General features: G+C 43.1%; 1 protein-coding gene across 1 annotated transcript in view; it reads right to left on the bottom strand.

Annotated features, from left to right (window-relative positions):
* LOC136611133 (A disintegrin and metalloproteinase with thrombospondin motifs 2-like) overlaps positions 1-20837 on the bottom strand; it is a 238633-nt gene that overhangs the window by 83996 nt on the left and 133800 nt on the right. The window contains exons 12-14 of the mRNA XM_066590415.1: positions 20502-20677; positions 16476-16609; positions 2087-2210 (exon numbers count right to left, since the gene is read on the bottom strand). Of these exons, the coding sequence (XP_066446512.1) occupies positions 2087-2210; positions 16476-16609; positions 20502-20677 (434 nt within the window). The remainder of the gene's footprint in view (positions 1-2086; positions 2211-16475; positions 16610-20501; positions 20678-20837) is intronic.

Here is a 20837-nt window from a genome sequence, read left to right as displayed (position 1 = left end):
TAGCCCACGAGAGGAGTTTCTGATCACTCCCCAATTTGTCTAGCTTTAAAATCCCCGGATCTTTCCCCACTGAAAAGATGCAGGGTACATCCGTTCTGGCTATCACTATTCAATCTCACCAATCGTATCCCAGACTAGATACAAGTATACTTTGAGGTGCACGAACAGGCCTCGGACTGTATATCGGTGAGGGATACGTTCAAGGAATGAATTAGATCAGCTATATCCTTCATCAATGTTGCAGGAGGACCATGTGTCCATATTATAATCCTCCATCTCTGCTAAGGAGATCGAGGAGGACCTGGAGTCTATGTCCAAAGGTAAAACCCCAGGACCGGATGGCCTCCCTCTGTAGGTATATCTACAGTATAGGGAGCTGCTGGTCCCACGGCTGCTCCTACTATATAATGGTGCCCTGGATAGGGGATGCCCCCCAAGATTCCTTTGGGAAGCCAACATAATACTCATTATTAAACCTGATAAAGTCCTAGAGGAGTGTGACTCATATAAGCCTATCTCCCTACCGAGCTTAGATAATAAAGACTTAACAAAAATCTTGGCACTTCGCTTAAACTGAGCTATAGAGGACATTGTTCACCCTGATCAATCAGGATATATACCTGGGAAATCCACTTCAGATAATATTCGAAGAGTGCAGGTAGTCACTCAAGTGGGGTGGAAATGGCAATCTGATTTTCCCCTAGCAGTCAGACTCACGGGTCTGTAGTTTCCTGGGTCCACCTTCTTTCCTTTTTTGAAGATAGGGACAACATTTCCCTTTCTCCAATCTTCTGGGATTACTCCTTTTCTCCAGTAATTTTTAAAGATTACGGCGGATGCTTCAGCAATTACCTCCACTGCTTCTTTCAGTACCATAGGGTGAAATTTCTCCTAACCTGGTGACTTGAATTAATTTGTTAGTCAAGTGTTCCCTCACCATCTCCCCACTTATGGATAATCTGCATTCTTTTATTTCGTTAATAGCACACGGAAGATCAGTTGATGTTATTTTCTGTGTTTCAGTTTACTTGCCCTTTTAATAGCTGTTCAATGACTTAGTTGTTTTGAAGCAATAGTTTTTCAATAGCTCAAGATAACAAATAGGCACGGAAATTTATCCCACTGAAGTTACACTTTGCCACATCAGTACAATGAAATCATATGCGTATTAATAGTTTGAATGCCTTTAATTTGGGTGTTTTCTCTTAGAGTTTGTGCTAATTGTTCTATTGACAATATACAGATTAATGGGCACAGCAAACGCCCCTGTTGGGTGGCATTAGGGATACCAAATTTGTCTGATAATTTCTCATTTGCAAAAATCCTACAGGGCTGTTACAGCTTTTAAGATATTAACCGCAAAGCCCAATTTACTAAAAGGAGTGTCTCACAACAGGCTTTACCAGGGGTGTAACTATAGAGGATGCAGGGCATGCGGTTGCACCCGGGCCCAGGAGCTTTAGGGGGCCCATAAGGCCTCTCTTCTCCATATAGGGAGCCCAGTACTAAGAATAAAGCATTATAGTTGGGGGGCCCTGTTACAGGTTTTGCATTGGGGACCTTCAAGTTATGTCTCTGTGCTGCATGGTTTAGGTATGGGTACGGGTACAGATACAGATACAGATAGAGGGGGGGACCCCAGCTCACGTTTTGCATCAGGGCCCCTGAGCCTTTAGTTACGCCCCTGGGCTTTACCTATCATGCAGGCACTCCACCCACGCCTCCTCCTGAAGTTTATGGCAGTGGATGGTCGCACATACTCATCGCTGCTCCATTTACTTCAATGATACCACTGGAAATAGGTGATTTGAATATCTCTGGCAGTGCTATTGAAGTGAATGGTGTGATGCTGCATATGCACGAGCTGATTTTAATCTCCTGAATGAAGGTTCCTGTTAAATGCGTGTAAGCGAATAAAGTTAGAACTTCTCATTATTGGAGGAATAACTAAAATAATTAAATGGGATACATTTTTATTGCAATCGCTCTAATAGGTTCTAAGCAGCTGATGGCAACTCATCTTTACTATTGATCTAGTCATTATTCCATTACACATTTACAGTATCATATACGGTAATACATTTACCTTGCTTCTTGGGTGTTCTTGTAAACGTTCCTTTGACGATTTTACAATGTGAATTATCACCGCCACATACTCCACACTTGTCTTCTTTTTTAATTGACCCAATCACTTTGTCACAACCAACTTTCTGTATAAAAAAAAAATACAAACACAATGCGAAAGGGAAAAGATTGTAAAATAAGCAGATAGTGAAAAGAAGTCTACACAAAATATAAAGCAACTTAAAAATCAAATGGTAGGAATCTGGGTCAGAAAAATCACATATTAGTAAAATGAATGGCAATAAACAATATTACCAAGAATGTTACAAATAATGTACAAGAACAGAGTACATAAAACATATAAAGTGAGAATGCCAATGATGCACTCAATGATGATTATACAGAAATGGCAGACGCCCAACATAGTGGAGATGGAAATTTCGATGGGAATTGTCATGTAAAAGTGTTGGTGGTCCATACTATGATATTCAAAAGTATTTTCGAGAAAAAAAGCAGAAATTGGAGGACAATAAAAAGAGAAACATAATAGGACATAAATATTGACTATTTGAACATTAACCAATAGCCCAATGTTGTTCTGATGGACGGACTCTATGAGAATGTGGGACATTAAAGGCCGTACATAATTATACATAAAGTATGTAAAAATGTAGGTGTATAAAATTATTATTACCCGATATATAACTAAAATTTGTACTCCGGAAAGGATGATTCATTCGTGTGTAAAGACAGAACACAAAACAAGAACAAACTAAATGAAAATTAAATGTGATAAATGTGAAATCCTTCTGAAGGAATGATGAGCAAGATGAACTTAACCGGGAGGATAATGGACCATTAATATTACCAATGAAAAGGAGTCAGCAGGTTGACCAGAGCTACAAGTATTTAACTAGAGATGAGCGAGTATACTCGCTAAGGCACATTACTCGAGCGAGTAGTGCCTTAGCCGAGTATCTCCCCACTCGTCTCTAAAGATTCGGGGGCCGGAGCGGGTGACAGGAGAGTTGCGGCGGGGAGCGGGGGGGGGGAGAGAGGGAGAGAGAGATCTCCCCTCCGTTCCTCCCCGCTCTCCCCCGCCGCTCCCCGAATCTTTAGAGATGAGCAGGGAGATACTCGGCTAAGGCACTACTCGTTCGAGTAATGTGCCTTAGCGAGTATACTTGCTCATCTCTACATACCAGCAGTTGGTGGACCAAAGGAGGTTTTCAACCCATCACAACAGAAAGCTTGCTTTATAATGTGTATGTACTTAATGGGCTGTGAAAGGAAGAACCTGGAGGGAAGATAGGACATTTTGAACAGTGTAGAAATGTAAGTGGCCAAGAAGGAACTGTAGCAGGTGGAGCAGCTTGTGTGGTGGTGTTTAATTAAGTAGCGGGGTTGTCGGGGCAGAGCGGGTGCCTTGGAGTGTAGGGACACCGGGGCTACACGCAGACACAGTGGGAAACTGAAGGAGAGAACACTGCAAGGATGTCATGGAAATGAATGAAGTCAAAGCGCCAGCATATATATATATATATATATACTGCAAGTGAGTGAAGAGATAGGAAAGAAAGGAACAGACGGGTGTCAAAGATTCTAGAAAGTGGATGCGAATGGAGGGGGGCAACGCAAGACCCATAAATAAACAAGCAGAGCTGATGGTAATAAACAGAATGAAAGAAGCAAGTATTGGGTAAAGCGTTTTAAAACGGAGGATGTGAAAACATCTATAGGTGATAGTAAGTTAAGGCCTGAAATGGTGATGAGAGAAGTGAGTAAATGTATAGGAAGATTTAGACAAAAAGGGGTAGTAAATGGGACACCGCAGTAAAATCCTGATGAGAAGGATGGAACATGATGATAATTTATAGGGAAGCCCATGGTATACGGATTGTGATGGGCATAGCTAGGGGAATAAAATGCCCTAAAATGTAGGGGTGCTGCTGAACTAATGATGTAATGTTAAGTATTTGTATGTTGTACAGTATATAATTACCATAGGAAACACACTTGAGCAACAGACATGATAACAAGAACAGGAAGTGGGAATGCAAGACGGTAGGGAGTGGAGGAAACGGTAAGATTAAAGTGAATATATCACTGAAAATAGGAGGTGGAATAACAATGGAAGGAATATATCCACATATATCCAATGGAGGAACACGCAGTCTAATGGGCATCAAGGGAAGACAAATTAGCAAGAGCATTCAGGGAGAAATTTACAGATCATGTGACAAGCTGGCAGGTGAACACACAAACTGGTGGGATGGTGGCAGGTGAATTGGCTCATGAATGGGGAATATTTAATTACTGAGGGGGTACATCGGGGACACTTCTTTACTTTGGGGCCATGGTGGTTGACATCTTATTACTGTGTGGGCCATAATGGGGGCAACATGGATAACACCTCTTTACTGTGCGGGGTTACATGGGGACATCTTATTACTGAGGCACATAATGGATGCCTAATTAATGTGGAGCTCACATTGTGGACACGGGGGGGGGGGGGGCTTATAGAATCATAGAATGGTAGAGTCGGAAAAGACCTCCAGGGTCATCTGGTCCAACCTCCTGCTCAGTTCAGGATTCCCTCCATCTGAAAGCCCAAATCCTGAATCTAAATGAGCGACTGGCAACACTGTGATCCATTGACAATATTAAAAGCAGTTTGATGCTCACTGATCAGGCACTCGCTGGGGTAGATGTGGGGGAGGATGGTAGTTTGGAAGAGCAAGACAAGCAGGCAGCTAGCCGGGTAAATCATAGAATTGTAAAGTTGGAAGGGACCTCCAGGGTCATCGGGTCCAACCCCCTGCTCAGTGCAGGATCACTAAATCATCCCAGACAGATATTTGTCCAGCCTTTGTTTGAACACTTCCATTGAAGGAGAACTCACCGCCTCCCGTGGTAACCTGTTCCATTCATTGATCACCCTCACAGTTGAATATCTAATCTGTATCTCCTCCCTTTCAGTTTCATCCCATTGCTTCTAGTCTTTCCTTGTGCAGATGAGGGGTGATAGGTAAGGATTTGGCGCTCACTAGAAGGATACTGGAGAGTGTAGTAGGTGAGTGGTCTTGATTCCCAGGTGGAGATGAATATTCGTAGGTGCTGTAAACAATCTCATAAGAGAGAGCAGCTAGAGGGAAACTCCAGTCATGGTATGAAGGAGGAAGACATAAATGAAATAAAAGAGAAAAAAACCTCAGCGCTCGCACCGTAGAATAAATGAAAATAGAATGTACTGAAAATACTGAAGTTATGTCACTTACTTCCAGGAGGCGCCTTTAGGGTAGGCGCCTCCTAATCCAAATAGGCGTATCAGAAATGGCACCGATCAACAATGATGAACAGGTTCCACGATTTTAATAAAATAAAATAAATATATAATACACAACGCGTTTCGGCCGCACGGCCTTTTTCAAGTGTCACACTTTATTTTATTTTATTAAAATCGTGGAACCTGTTCATCATTGTTGATCGGTGCCATTTCTGATACGCCTATTTGGATTAGGAGGCGCCTACCCTAAAGGCGCCTCCTGGAAGTAAGTGACATAACTTCAGTATTTTCAGTACATTCTATTTTCATTTATTCTACGGTGCGAGCGCTGAGGTTTTTTTCTCTTTTATTTCACCTTGTGCAGATGAGAATAGGGCTGATCCCTCTGCACTGTGACAGCCCTTCAGGCATTTGTAGACCGCTATTAAGTCTCCTCTCTGCCTTCTTTTTTTTTTTATTTTTTTTTTTAGATAGAGTGAAGCCACCAAGGGGGCATTATTTAGTGGGGGAACTGGAGGTGGCCGCTGGATAGGGACAGTTTGTGCAGACAAGTCATCATGACAGTCCAGGCCTGGATAGATGAGAATAAATAATGACCGCAGGCACTATGTGCAGTATAACTTACTACTGCGCGCACTGTTTATTTCGCGGAGCACAGTAAGTAGTATAATGTATTACAGGGGGTGCACATGGTAGATTATCTCTGTGCCCCAGAGATGAATTAGAATATACACTATGCCCCCAGAAATAAAATGTATCTCTGGGGCACACTGTAGTATAAGTTGTTTCTTAGTGAGTAGCACTAACTTCAGGTAACACAGTGTGTAGAGGAGCCAAACACATCTCTAGCCACAAACTCCGCAGAGGCAAGAATTAGCTAGAGAAGTCATGAAGGTCTGCAGCAGATGGAGAGAGAAAAAAGGAAGTCCAGCGGATGTCAGCTGGGAGTCACTCCTTGTCATTGTGTACTCTGCTTCAGATTACATCACATCACTATTGTATTCACGTTTAAGGACCACTGAATTCCAGTTTGCTGTACTACACCTCCCAGCATGCTTTTGTTAAGGTCCCACCGGGAGTTGCAGTTCCACATGGTATAGCACAAGATGACAATAAGGGGGCTGACAATAATGTTTTGGTGTACGAAGTATACCACAGTATTTTTCCCAATACGACTTGACCACAATGTCATGCTCTCCCCTGCCCCCCCCCCCCCCCCTAGCCGTGTCTCTCTCATTTCCCCTCTAGGTTAGACACCCCCATCATCCTGTGAAAGCCTATCCCCGGCTGATATCTTTGCTACCCCTTTTCGCCTAAATTAATACTCATCTTTCTATATATTTACTTCCTCCCCTCCAAACCATTTTAGGTCTTACTATCCCCTCCACCTGTTTCCGCATCACCCAGTTTAACAGGTCCCCTAATACTAACCTATACCGTTCTGTTTATTACCATAGCTCTACTGTTGTGTTCCATGTTTATAGCCGCCACCTCCAGTCCCATCCTCCTCATAGCATCTTTGACATCTGTCCGTTTCGTTCTTTCTCTTCGCTTTCCTCACTGCCCGGCTCCAGCCCTAATGTTCATATATACCGGCGCTTAGATTTCATTTATCTCTATGACATCATGGCGCCTGCGCATTGTCATCCCATTCCGCTTCTCACTGTGTATGAACATAGCCCTGGCATACCCCCCACTCCATGGCGCCTGCGCCACCGCGTCAACCCTGCTACTTAAATAACTTGCTCCAAACAGGCAGAGGACCTCCTACTTCAGTGCCCTACAGGACTGGACAACCAAAAGGCTTACCAACCTATTGGTAAGCTATCTCTGCATGTTACAGTTCCTTCTCAGTCACTTATATTCCCTACACCATCCAAAACATATACACTTTTCACCTATCTTCCCTCCAGGTGTTTACTGCTACAGCCAGGGGCGTAACCAGAGGCTCAGGGGCCCGGGTGCAAAAGCTCAGCTCAGCATGACCCATGCAGCATTTTACACTTATGGCCTTGTGAGCCAGCCTTAGGCTGTGTTCATGTTTATGGTTGCATTTTTGAACCACAATTTAAAAAACCTAGAAAAATATTACATGCTGTATTCGAAAACCACATACACAATCATATACAGGTAATACCCAGGTTATACCAGCATGGTCCATATCACTATATACAGGGAGACGTACATCTCCTGTATCTCAGAGGCTGTGATGGTCTGCGCCTTGCGTATTTTGGATTTTAAGGACATTAGTCTGGCTTTCCCGGGTTGATTAACTTGGCCAGGAGATGGTTCAAATGATTTCCCATTTCGAAGTACTGTTGCTTAATAAAAAAAAGCTTTCTTTTGGTTTTAGTGTATATTTGATGTTTATATAGTCTCGTTAGACTTAGCCAATTTATTTTATTAATTTCAGTTGGCTGGGATATATGTTCTTTTTCAGCTTCTGCCACCCATGATTCTAGTAAAGAGTCTGTCTGGGAAGTACTTTTTTAAATAAATGATATGGTAGATTTAAGGCAGCCCCGAAGATATGCTTTGAAGGAATCCCATTTAAGGGTATGTGGGATGGTTTCTTCATTGATTTGTAAAAGCTGTGCTATCTCATCTGGGATACGATCATCGGATCCTATGAGTTTTAACCAGAAGGGGCCTATTTTCCATCTAGGCAATATAGTCTGCACTGAAAATTGTATATGTAATTCTATTGGAGTATGATCTGATATGCCTCTCAGTCCATGAGTTACGGATGTTACATGGGCAGCCAGCATTGATGTACTTAATATGTAGTCTAACCTAGACAAAGATCCCTTACCAAGGGTGTGCCAAGTGTACTCCCTGACCCCTTGGTGCTTTAACTGCCATAAGTCCATCCACCCCACCCCATCCATAAGTTGTCGCAAAGTGGAGTCGCCTCCCTGAGCAGGCCGAGGGCTCAGTTGAAACCTATCTACCAATGGGTCCATCACACTGTTAAAATCTCTCACATAGAGCACATCTACCAATGGGTATTGATGCACAAAAGTTACGGCTGCTTGGATAACATACGTGTCAGGATGTGTTGGATTATATATGCATAGGTAACGTATGGCCTATTGTTTAGCTCTACGTGTATAAATACAAATCTGCCTACTAGGTCTCTGTGGGGAGTAATGGAATTCCATCTCACTGATCTGTGGATCATGAACGAGACCTCTGTGGAGCTAGATGTGTGAAGCGAGTGGCAAGACCACTAGACCCATGGCTTCTTCATAATACCCACCCTGTCCACCATGAGGTGTGCCTCCTGCAACATCACAATATGTGGGCTGCCTCTCCTAATAGATGCAAAAACTGCTGACCTTTTTGTCGCCCAGACCACGCATGATCCAAGTTAAACAATTTAACGACATGGTGTCACGTGCCAGTGATTTCTAAGGGGGAGCCCATACCGGTTAACCTGTAAAAGCCACACGTTGGTTGTAGATTACGTTGGCAGTATTGAAGTATATATACCATTGCAGACAAAATATTAAAATTCAATATACTTGAGTTAAACAACTTACATAACTAGTTTGTAGAATCCAAAGCATATAACATGCCAGGGATGCTACGTCGAAGAGAAACGTATAAGTAGTCTCTTCTTCTCAATGAACATTTAGAATGTGGGACTGCAAAAAGACAACTCTGCCCTTCACCACAATGCAGAGTCGTGCTGGGTAAGCCATTGAGTAAATGATGCCCCCATCTTTAAATTTCTTTTTCGCTTCTATAAACATATCCCTTTGCTTTTGGAAATCCGCTGAAAAATTCGGGAATATAGAAATTGTGGAGTTTTTAAACTTAATGCGACCCTTCTGCCTGGCTAGACGCAATGCAGTATCATGGTCTCTACAATTCAGGAGCCTAGCCAAGAATGGTCGTGGAGGGGCTCCCGGAATGTGTGGCTTCGATGGTACACGATGGTCTCTTTCTACTGTGAAAGATAAAGAAAAGGCATCCTCTCCCAAGGTGGATTTTAACCACTGCTCTGTGAGGATTTCGAGTTGCGACCCCTCTACTCTCTCTGGCAAACCTATTATGCGCAAATGATTGCAGTGGAGGCGATTCTCCAAGTCAACAGTTTTAGATTAACAGAATTCAGCTTTTATAGTGGTCGTTTGAAACGGCATTGGAGAGGTCATATCTCATCTTCCATTCGGCCTTACAAACTATGTTAATATGTTATATTGCATATGCGGCACTCTATTTCGGTCGTCTGGCCCTGCATCGCCTGTAAATCTTGCAGTAGCAGGTTCACATCAATCTGGATTTCAGCCATTTGTCCTGTGAGCGTGGTTTCACAAGCATTAATGGCCTCCAGCAGTTCTGACGACACTTGACGGAGTGTGGGTTCTGTATCATGTTCAGTGTCAGCATCTGAGTCCTTTTCCTTATCTTTGGAGTGAGGTGTCCGCACTATATCAGATGCATCCACTCGGATAAATTGTTTATGTTTTTCTCATGCTCATGTTGGCTGTTATACCAGGAGCAAGCTCGCCTTACTTGACTGTCAGTATATGGCTCAGTGCGGGTCTGTGTTGGTATATAGGTGTATCACAGTACAAAACAAGCAGCACTACAACTCCCAGATCAGGCTAAGGGAAAGTGCTTTCCGGCATATCCTTCCCCACCACAGTCTCAATATGGAGCATTTAGATTAGATGATGTGCCTATGTTTCCCGATCGGAAATGTCCCGGCTTGTATATATTATGCAGCACTAAAGCGGAGCTGGTAAACACAGTCCCGTTAATTTCCTTTCCAATTGCTTGAAACCCTGCTGGGCACCGCCTGAGCTCCCTGACTGATCTCTTCAATACTCAGCCCTGCCCGCCACTACTTGGCTTCCTGCCAGGAACTCCACATGGTGTTCTCAAATGGCGCCCTCCGGCTGCTCCTCTCCTTCTCCTCCTATGCGGCTGAGTGGTGAGTATGCACAGCGGTGGATGGTGCTGCAGTGCGCCATGTAAGCTGTGCTCTTAATATTGTGGCTGCTGTGTAATTTGAGACTAATGGCGGGTGGTAGCTCATGAGCGCTGTTGAAGTGCCAACATGCAGTCCCGCCGTTATGAAGAGGAGGGAGAAATTCCTTCAGCCTCTTACCCTCCTGTGATGCAGTGGGCTGTAGCAGGGGTTTCTCTGTTCCAGCGCTGGCTCTTTAAGCCACAGGTTGTTTGGGATCGCTGCAGGATTGATATCTCCCAGAGGGAGCTCTTCTTAGTAGCGTCTGTCCATCTTGATTGAAAGCCACGCCCCCCGCTCTACCCAGGTTTATGATTTATTTATATACTGTTTTTCCCACATTTTGGGGCCATTTGCTACCGTACGAATAGTCATTATTTCTGTCTAATAATTATGTTCCATTATTTTTGTCTGTTTATTATTGTCCTACTATTCCTTCCTGGTCCCACAAAAATACTTTTGAAGATTGTTGTTTGGGCCAACAATACTTTTACATAATAATTACTTCTGAATCTTCATCACAACCAAGCTCAGACTGGCGACACTGAGGACTCTTGATCCAAGAGTGCAGCAGTGCATATAGCTCTTCTTATTCTTGTGCTGCTAGTAGTGGAGAGGAAGCCTTGCCCACTAGGAACATTTCCAGTTTCAGTGCAGCGCAGTTGACTGCTTTCAGGCATTGCTGTCTCCCTGCTTCGCCTATTGTGAAGTCTGGCCAAAGTGAAAAGGGAGGGAAGGGAGGCTACAGACACTGAAAACAGGAGGCCAGGAACAGATACAAGAAGACTCCAATGATCAAAGTTTTAAAAAATCGAAAGCATTTGATTGTTATAATATACTGCAATACTTCAGTATTGCAATGTATTCTATGGTCCTATGAGGCTCAGCCTCTACCACAAATGGCAGAACTGGAGGCCATCTCCAAGCCTCGAGTTGCCATAGCAACCCACGGGGACCTCCTGGTCACATCACTGGGGGTCCAATGGGTGACAGAAGCTTTGTCTTCCCTCTGTTAGCCTTTTACAGGGATTGACCGCAGTATGTAAAGGATTAAATGGTGAGTATCATCAGTTTCTTCAGTCCTCGCTGTTATAGCAGGGGCTTGGCTGTCTGATGATAGTTGTGTGCCAGCCCCTGTAAAAAGGCACATGCATCAAAATAAAGTCCATTTGTAACTGCCGTAAAAAAAGGCGTATGGGTGGTCACTAAACAAATTTTCTCCACGTGCTGCAGAAAAAAATCCACACAAAATCTCCAGGATATCAACTTATGCTGTGGATTTCAGTACAGATTTCAACCTTTGCTATATAAAGGATGAAATTTGTGGCAAATCCAAAGCACTTCCGCACCCAAATCTGCAAAAAAAGCAACACATTATTTGGTGCATTTTGTACCACTGTAGATTTTCTGCTGATTCACAGAAAATCCTCAGTGAATCTGCCTTGTATAGCCTTACCCTACTTATTCAGATGTTTGGGTCATATTTTCTAAACCTGTAATGGATTAATGAGGCTCCTGGCAGACATGAAGGCTTACCATGGATCACTATTCAAGGGGATGTGCCTCTGAGATCATGCATGCCCACTACCTGTGAAAATCTCCTCAACTGGCATTACGGCTCTCCTTGCAGTGCTTTTTGGAAGGACAAATCCCAATAGAAATTGAAAAAATACCGGCATTCACTTCTCTGCTTAGAATAGTTTTATTACATTGAAGCAACATACAAAGACGTATTTTGTCCCATCGAGCCTTTTTCAACTGCCACATATAATAGTAGCATCAAGAAAACATATAGACAAATTAAGTCCCAATAAGATGACACCCTAGTAACCAAAGTAAACAGCATGCCAATCATACAGGTTGTCTCAAATATAGGAGATATCAAAAGTCTACGTACCCCTAATAAAATGGTATGCTTTTCTCATGTTAAAAAATCTGACAAAGAGTATTCATTTCATATTTATTTCCACCTTCAATGTGACCCGCTATCTGTACAATTCCATTGAAAAACAAACTGAAATCTTTTACAGTGGAAAAAAGCCCTCCAAATCATCCAGATTGTGAGGGCATCTTGTGTGTCAACCCAGCGACCTTCAGGTCTACCCAGCGACCTTCAGGTCAACCCAGCGACCTTCAGGTCAACCCAGCGACCTTCAGGTCAACCCAGCGACCTTCAGGTCAACCCAGCGACCTTCAGGTCAACCCAGCGACCTTCAAGTCAACCCAGCGATCTTCAAGTCAACCCAGCGATCTTCAAGTCAACCCAGCGATCTTCAAGTCAACCCAGCGATCTTCAAGTCAACCCAGCGATCTTCAAGTCAACCCAGCGATCTTCAAGTCAACCCAGCGATCTTCAAGTCAACCCAGCGATCTTCAAGTCAACCCACCGATCTTCAAGTCAACCCAGCGATCTTCAAGTCAACCCAGCGATCTTCAAGTCAACCCAGCGATCTTCAAGTCAACCCACCGATCTTCAAGTCAACCCACCGATCTTCAATGGGATTTAGGCCTGGGCTCTGGCTGAGCCATTCCAAAACTTTGATTATCTTCTGGTGAAGCCATTTTTTCGTTGATTCGGAGGTCTGCTTTGGGTCATTGTCGTACTGAAAGGTGAAATTCCTCTGCATGTTCAGCTTATTAGCAGAGGCCTAAAGGTTTTGTGCCAAAATTGACTGATATCTGGGGCTGTTCATAATTCCCTCCACCTTGACTAAAGCCCCAGTTCCAGCATAATGCTGCTTCCACCATGCTTCACTGCGGGTCCGGTGTTCTTTTGGTGATGCAGTGTTTTGGCTTTCTGTCAAACATACCTTTGGGAATTATGACAAAGAATTGTAACTTCGGTCTCATCAGACCATAACACATTTTTCCACATACTTTTGGCAAACTTGATGTAGGTTTTAGCAACACATAGCTGGGCTTGGATATTTTTTCTTTGTAAGAAAAGGCTTCTGTCTTGTCCCCCTACCCCACAGCCCGGACATATGAAGAATACGGGAGATGGTCGTCAAATGCGTTACACAACCAGTACTTGCCAGAACTTCCTGCAGCTCCTTCAATGTTGCAGTAGGCTTCTTGGCGGCCTCCTGGTCCAGTTTCCTTCTGTTCTTTTCCTTATTTTTTGAGGGTTGGCCAGTTCTTGGTAATGTCACTGTTATTGCAAATGTAATCCACTTCTTGATGACGCCTTCACTGTGTTTCATGGTAAATGTAATGCCTTGGAATTTTTCTAGTGCCGTTCTCATGACCGATTCCTTTCAACAAGCAGATCCTTTTGAGGTGTTGGAAATTCTTTATGGACCATGGCTTTGGCTGAAAAATACAACTAGAAAAATGTCAGGAGAATCCTACTAGAAGTAGGTACTTTATAAAGGGTGTGGCAAGTTGGGGTCTACTTGCCGCGGGATTGCCCACCTTTGTTACCGGAATGGCCACCAGCCATGCAGAAATGCTCCAGAGATGCAGAGTCAACTCCAAATGCTGGTTCCTCCAGCGTTTATTTCAACACAGCATAGGTATTCAGTCTACATAAAGTCCAGCATATCATATGGAACTTCACACTGTTGTATGTCACAGTGCACACAGCAATGCATATGGCTTCTTCCAGCGGACCTTCCAGGAAGGTGACTTCGTCCCAACAGGTGATGAGCGAGGGGCCGACTACCCCTTGTCCGCTCCCTGTTTCCAGGTCCCTCACGTACCTCAGGCCCCAGAGGCCTCCATGTACTTAAGCTCGACAGTCTTCAAGGACACTGAGCTTGTGAGGGAGGGGAAATTTAAACTGCGTAGCCGCACCCTTGCAGGTACAGGTTGACTAAACCAAACACAGTGACTGTGCTCAGAGGCCCCCTACAGGCCACTCTTGCTACTGCACTGTCACAGGGGTAAATCAGAATCACTTTAAATAATGGCAGCTGAGTACTGATTACTATTTAACTTGAGTTTAAATGTGATTCTGAACACAACCACATCCCCAAATATAAGAGGGTGTTCACATGTACGCAACAATATTATAATATGCTTTTCCTTTTTCCACTCTAAAAATAATTTCAGTTTGGTTTTTCAATGGAAATTGTACAGATAATGGGGCACATTGAAGGTGGAAATAGATCTGAAATGACTCTCTAATTTTTTACATGACAAAAACCTGGTATTTTAACTAAAGGTGTGCAGACGTTTTATATCCACTGGATGACATCACAATGCTGAACAGAACGCATAGTAACAAATGTCCTTCACAGATCCATGCATTTACTTCTCAGCACTGTCAATAAAGCTAAAAAATAAAAGTAAAATGACAAATGTGCTGCACTTGTTCTATGACCTGCAATTCGAATTGAGCTGTTAACCCTTTCCAATCCAATTTGTATTCTGGTTTTCCTAGGGAGCTTACTCTTTTTCTGCCATTATACAACAGCACTATCTGCTGGCTAAAGCCGGTACTGCATGAGGTGACACGTTGGATAGGCTCCGACAGCAGAGATGCTGGCAATATACAGTAAGAGAACCCCGATGGACGTCTTCCAACATCAGAGCTGTACAGCCTTAAATCATAATGTTTTGAGATGTCAGACAGTGGATTGGAAAGGGTTATTATGTTTATTTTCATCCAAGTGCGGAGATAAAGTCGATAACAAATTTCTACACACCGTATTGTGGACTTCTGTTTACTGATGTGATCTTTAATATGCTGCGTTGTCTCACTGACATTTAGGAGTCTACACGGACATTTAACCAAATTAATCACATTTGAAGAATCACAAGAAAAATATCCCTTGGTTTTAAAAGCTCATCCTGTCTGTGGGTGAAATTGTAATAATATTGGATTACGGTGCCTGCAGAAATGTTCTATCCCTTCCAGAAGCCAGAAACAATTGACACAGCACATTCACTTCACTCCCCGAATCAATTCTGACACGACAGCCTCTTAGATTGCTCAATTTTGTGTTACAAAGCAATGATGGGAGAACAAATTCTTGTATCAAAGTACTCCGTAAAATGGACCAATACTTACACAATTTTATTATTAACCCTTTGCAATCCAATTGTGGATTCAGGGTTTCCTAGGGGGCTTTCTCTTTCTGCCATTATACTATGGCGCCATCTGCTGGCTAGAGCCAGTACTGCGGTATGTGACATGCTGGAGAGGCCCCCCCCGACAACAGAGTGGCCAGTAATCTACAGTAAGAATACCCTGCCGGACATCTTCCGACATCGGAGCTGTACAGCCTTCAATCAGAATGTCTTTAGACGTCAGACAGTGGATTGGAAAGGGTTAAACAAGTAGGATTTATGAACAGAGGGGATACATCCTGCTATTGAGTTTTCCCAGTTTTCAATAATTACTCTGGTACATAGAGATTTGAAAACAGTTAGAGAAAAGAACTCCTGTGGATTGGGGATAACTTTCTATCTTGTCACAATCCCTTTTTAATCAATTTCTGGAAGGGCAGAATGAAAAGACTGCAGACTGACCTAAAAACAGATCTGTTAAAGGGGTTGTCCCGCGCCGAAACAGGTTTTTTTTTTTTATTCAATAGGCCCCCCGTTCGGCGCGAGACAAACCCAAGGGATGGGTTAAAAAAAAAAAGGTTTAGTACTTACCCGAATTCCCGCGCTGCGGCGACTTCTTACTTACCTTACCAAGATGGCCGCCGGGATCTTCACCCACGATGCACCGCGGGTCTTCTCCCATGGTGCACCGTGGGCTCTGTGCGGTCCATTGCCGATTCCAGCCTCCTGATTGGCTGGAATTGGCACACGTGACGGGGCGGAGCTACGAGGACCAGCTCTCCGGCACGAGCGGCCCCATTCACCAGGGAGAAGACCGGACTGCGCAAGCGCGTCTAATCGGGCGATAAGACGCTGAAATTAGACGGCACCATGGCGACGGGGACGCTAGCAACGGAACAGGTAAGTGAATAACTTCTGTATGGCTCATAATTAATGCAAAATGTACATTACAAAGTGCATTAATATGGCCATACAGAAGTGTATAACCCCACTTGCTATCGCGGGACAACCCCTTTAAGGACTCTAGCTTGCGCAGGGAGTGAAGTGGTTGGTTCCTAGGAGTAACTTCCTCTATACTGAATGAGATGCTATTTCTGTAGTTGAACTACGGCTTTATAAATATGTATTACTCACCAGGCATTCACCTCGAACACACATATTGTGGGAGTCTTTATATGAGCATTGTGTTCCATCATGTGCTAGCCTTTTCATATATACTACGTCTCCGCTTTCCTTTGACTGACAGTAAAGATGACACCTTTCTTTTTCTGGAAGAAACATTGGAAAAATCTACAGTCATTAAATCATATCCTAATATTAACGCATTGTAATCTTCATTTAGAAGGGGTTACAAAAATATTCGCAAAAATACACAAAATGTAACTTCGTAAATCTAGGGTAGATGCAACTCTGAAACTCTTCTAGCCCATAGCTGTGCCTTTAATTTCAGCAAGTATAAAAGTAAGTCAACTTATTGCTTAAAATGTATTATATCACTGAAGGGCTCTATAATTATAGGTGTCCATACTGTTTTTAGAATGAGGATTTTCATAGAATCATAGAATTGTAGAATTGAAAGGGAACTCCACGGTTATCGGGTCCCAGACAGATATTTGTCCAGCCTTTGTTTGAACGCTTCCGTTGAAGGAGAACTCACCACTTCCTGTGGTAACCTGTTCCACTCATTCATCACCCTCACTGTCTGAAAGGTTTTTTTCTAATATCTAATCTGTCTCCTCCCTTTCAGTTTCCTTCCATTGCTTTTAGTCATTCCTTGTGTAAATTAGTACAGGGCTGATCTCTCTGGACTGCGACAGCCCTATTCATATAGTTTGGAAAGTTATAGGGTACTTCTGGAGGGAAGTATTGGGGTTCAACAACTGAAGATGGACCCGACTAGAGTGATCAATTCTAATGTGTGCCTTCTCCTCTTGGCAGATAAACTTCTGCACACTACAATTCAAAAGGCCTTTTTAATCTTAATATTTATTATTCTACTAACTCTGGCTCTGTTGAACTCAAACTTAATTAAGCATAAAATTAGTGACTTGTAAAGGCCCATTTACATGGAGCAATGATCACTCAAAATTCGCTCAAAAGACAGTTGGAGTGACAGTTTTGAGCGATCATCTTTGCCTAACTCGAAGTATCTAATTAGCTACTTTAGTGTTATGCAGGAAGAGCGGGATACCGCCATGATAGCTCAGAGAACAATGCAGCTGTTTTATATATGCAAACAGCTGCATTCTTCTCGGCACTTTCAGCTGGTGTTCCTCTGAGAACAGTCAGCGGGATACCAGCTGAAAGAATGCTATAGTACCGCTCGCTGAGATATCAGCATGCGGCACTGGTAAGGCTCATACCTAATTTTTAGCTGGCTAGAAAGGAGCGATGAACGATCAATTTACGATTTCCGCATGTTTAGACGCAACAATTATCACTCAAAAGATGGCTTTTGGAGTACATTTTGAGTGATAATCATCATATCTAAATGCGCCTTAAGGCCCAAGGCTGTATGGAGAATTTTTAAGAAAATCTAACATAATATGTAAAGACAAAAAAAGACATATGTCCATCCAGTTCAGTTTATAACCCCTCCCCAATGTTAATCCAGAGGAAAGCAAAAGACAAAAACAAAAAACAAATGAGGTAGAAGCTAATTTTCCACATTTAAGGGGAAATATTCCTTTCTGACTCCAATCTGGCAATCAGAGTGATCTCTGGATCAACCACCCTTCTGAATTAATTAGTGACTCTAACCAGTCTATTTATTACTCTAGTTGACATTCTTTGAACCTGCTCAAGCTCTGATATGTACTTCTTGAGTACCAGGCACAAAATCAAATGCTTTGGAAAAGCCCAGATACATAAGATCCATTGACTGTACCGAGTTCAATCTAGAACGTACCTCCTCATAGAAGCTGATCAGATTGTTTTGACACCAGCGATTCATAAGCCCATGCTGATATGGAGTAATACAGCTATTTTCCTTCAGGTACTCCATGATAACACCTTTTAGAAAACTTTCAAATATTTTACCCACAACAGATTTAAGACTTACTGGCCTGATTGACTTTTTGACCCCTTTTTTAATATTAGCACCACAATGGCAAAGTGCCAATCTAGAGTAACAGACCCCATCACTATAGAGTCTTTAAATATAAGAAACAATGGCTTGTCTATCACATTACTTAAAGGGGTTGTCCCGCGAAAGCAAGTGGGGGTATACACTTCTGTATGGCCATATTAATGCACTTTGTAATGTACATTGTGCATTACTTATGAGCCATACAGAAGTTATTCACTTACCTGTTCCGTTGCTGGCGTCCTCGTCTCCATGGTGCCGTCTAATTTTCAGCGTCTAATCGCCGGATTAGACGCGCTTGCGCAGTCCGGTCTTCTTCTTTTCTGAATGGGGCCGCTCGTGCCGGAGAGCTGGTCCTCGTAGCTCCGCCCCGTCACGTGCCGATTCCAGCCAATCAGGAGGCTGGAATCGGCAATGGACAGCACAGAAGCCCTGCGGTCCACCGAGGGTGAAGATCCCGGCGGCCATCTTCACCAGGTAAGTAAGAAGTCACCGGAGCGCGGGGATTCAGGTAAGCACTATTCGGTTTTCTTTTTTAACCCCTGCATCGGGTTTGTCTCGCGCCGAACGGGGGGGGGGGCTATTGAAAAAAAAACAAAACCCGTTTTGGCGCGGGACAACCCCTTTAATTCCCTTAAAACCCAGAAGTGTATGCCATAGTGACTTGGCTATTTGTCTATTTTAATCTTTTTAAGGTAGCTCTGTACGTCTTCCTGGGTTAAACTGGTGACCTTTAGTGGACAGTTTACGTTATCACTCTACATCTCATCTGACATTTCATTTTGCTCTGTTAATACATTGCAGAGAAAAACTATTTAATAGATTTGATTTCTGCTCATCACCCTCTACATTTTTTTCCTACATTATTTAATAAGGGGCCAGCACTTTCAATATAAATCTTCTTTCATATTTATATAATTACAGAATAATTTAGGGTTGAGTCGCTGTCTCCACCTTTTGCTGCTTTTCTCTGCTTTTTACAAAATGTATTTTTTTAGTTAGGTCTTAGTGCTTCTTTGCTGCTTTCTTGTTACAGTAGTTTAAATGCTTTCCTTGTCACGTTCCCTCCCTAACGTGAGCTGCAAATGATACTCACAGACAGATAAACTGACTGACAATCCTAGAAGTAATTTGGTATCAGCGGCACTCCTACTTCAATTACCATCAGATCTTGCAGGAAATGATGGATGTTGCACACCCCGTTCAGGCAGGATTCCAGTCCAATAGTTCCAGTAGTAGATATAAATAGGTAAGGCAGCAAGATAATGGTGCCAGTAAAACCGAAATTGGTCAGGATGTGACTTTATTCCTTTACAAAAGCAGCAACGTTTCAACTACATGCTGTCGAGCTTGACAAATCCCCGCCTGCTGAATGAGCTGCCTCTGATTGGTCACAGCCCTCACCAATCAGAGGCAGCTCTCACTTACCTTAGCTTCTCACTGAATTCATGAATGGGTGAGCGAGTGCTGCCTCTGATTGGCTCAGCGCAGGGACCAATCAGAGGCAGCTCTCAGCTGAATGACAGTGATAATGTCAGTGATATTTTTAAGCCCTTCCCGAAAATTCATTGTGCGATCGCCGGCAGCCCATTGCTTTCAGTGGAACCTGCTGTATTGCCGGCTCCACTATATTCAATGGGCAAACATCGTTCTTCTCTGCCACAGCTGTTACAGCTGTGGCAGAGAAGAATGATTTGTCATCTACATGTTCTCAATGGGGTCGGCGCTGCTGCCACCGGCCCCATTGAGCGCATATAGAGAAGAGAACAGGAATCGCAGATCGCGGATAGGTGCGATCTGCGATTTCTGTTCTATAATTTATCGGACGAGCGCATAAAAAGCGCTCATGTGTCCGATAGCACTGCAAAGCAATGGTTTTATAAAATTGCCGGACGTATGCGCATGCGCAAATCGCGCGAGAAAATGCCTGTCTGACTGAGGCCTTAAGTTGCAGTTATTTTCCTTTTTGATAAGAATTAGGGTAAAAAAATAAAACTAATCTGCCAATTCCATACAATAAAGAAAGGCATGGGAGTAACGCAAATACATGTAGATTCTTCATAATAAGAAGTTACCATCAGGATGTTCATATGGAATCCAGTGATGTTTAGCATTCTGATATTCGAAGAATGGGTCCCATTGTCTGCACTGCTCTTCTCTAAAGTCCTCAGAGTCTTTGCCACACTCTTCAGTATTACAAAGCTGTAGTTCGTAAGTTGGTCCTATGCAAGAACGGCCTCCATTTACTGGGCTAAATATAAAAGAGAAGAAGCATGAATAATGAAGCCAATATTATAATATTCTTCAAAATCTAATTTACTTCCAAAAAGTTTTTATTGAGATTTTATAGAATGAAAATGTGCATTAAAGGTAAAATGTCCAATGCCTGGGACTTTCTTTGGTGCTAACTA

The sequence above is a fragment of the Eleutherodactylus coqui genome, chromosome 2, assembly GCF_035609145.1.
Source record: "Eleutherodactylus coqui strain aEleCoq1 chromosome 2, aEleCoq1.hap1, whole genome shotgun sequence".
NCBI classification, from domain to species: domain Eukaryota; kingdom Metazoa; phylum Chordata; class Amphibia; order Anura; family Eleutherodactylidae; genus Eleutherodactylus; species Eleutherodactylus coqui.
This window is presented reverse-complemented; position numbering and strand designations above follow the sequence as displayed.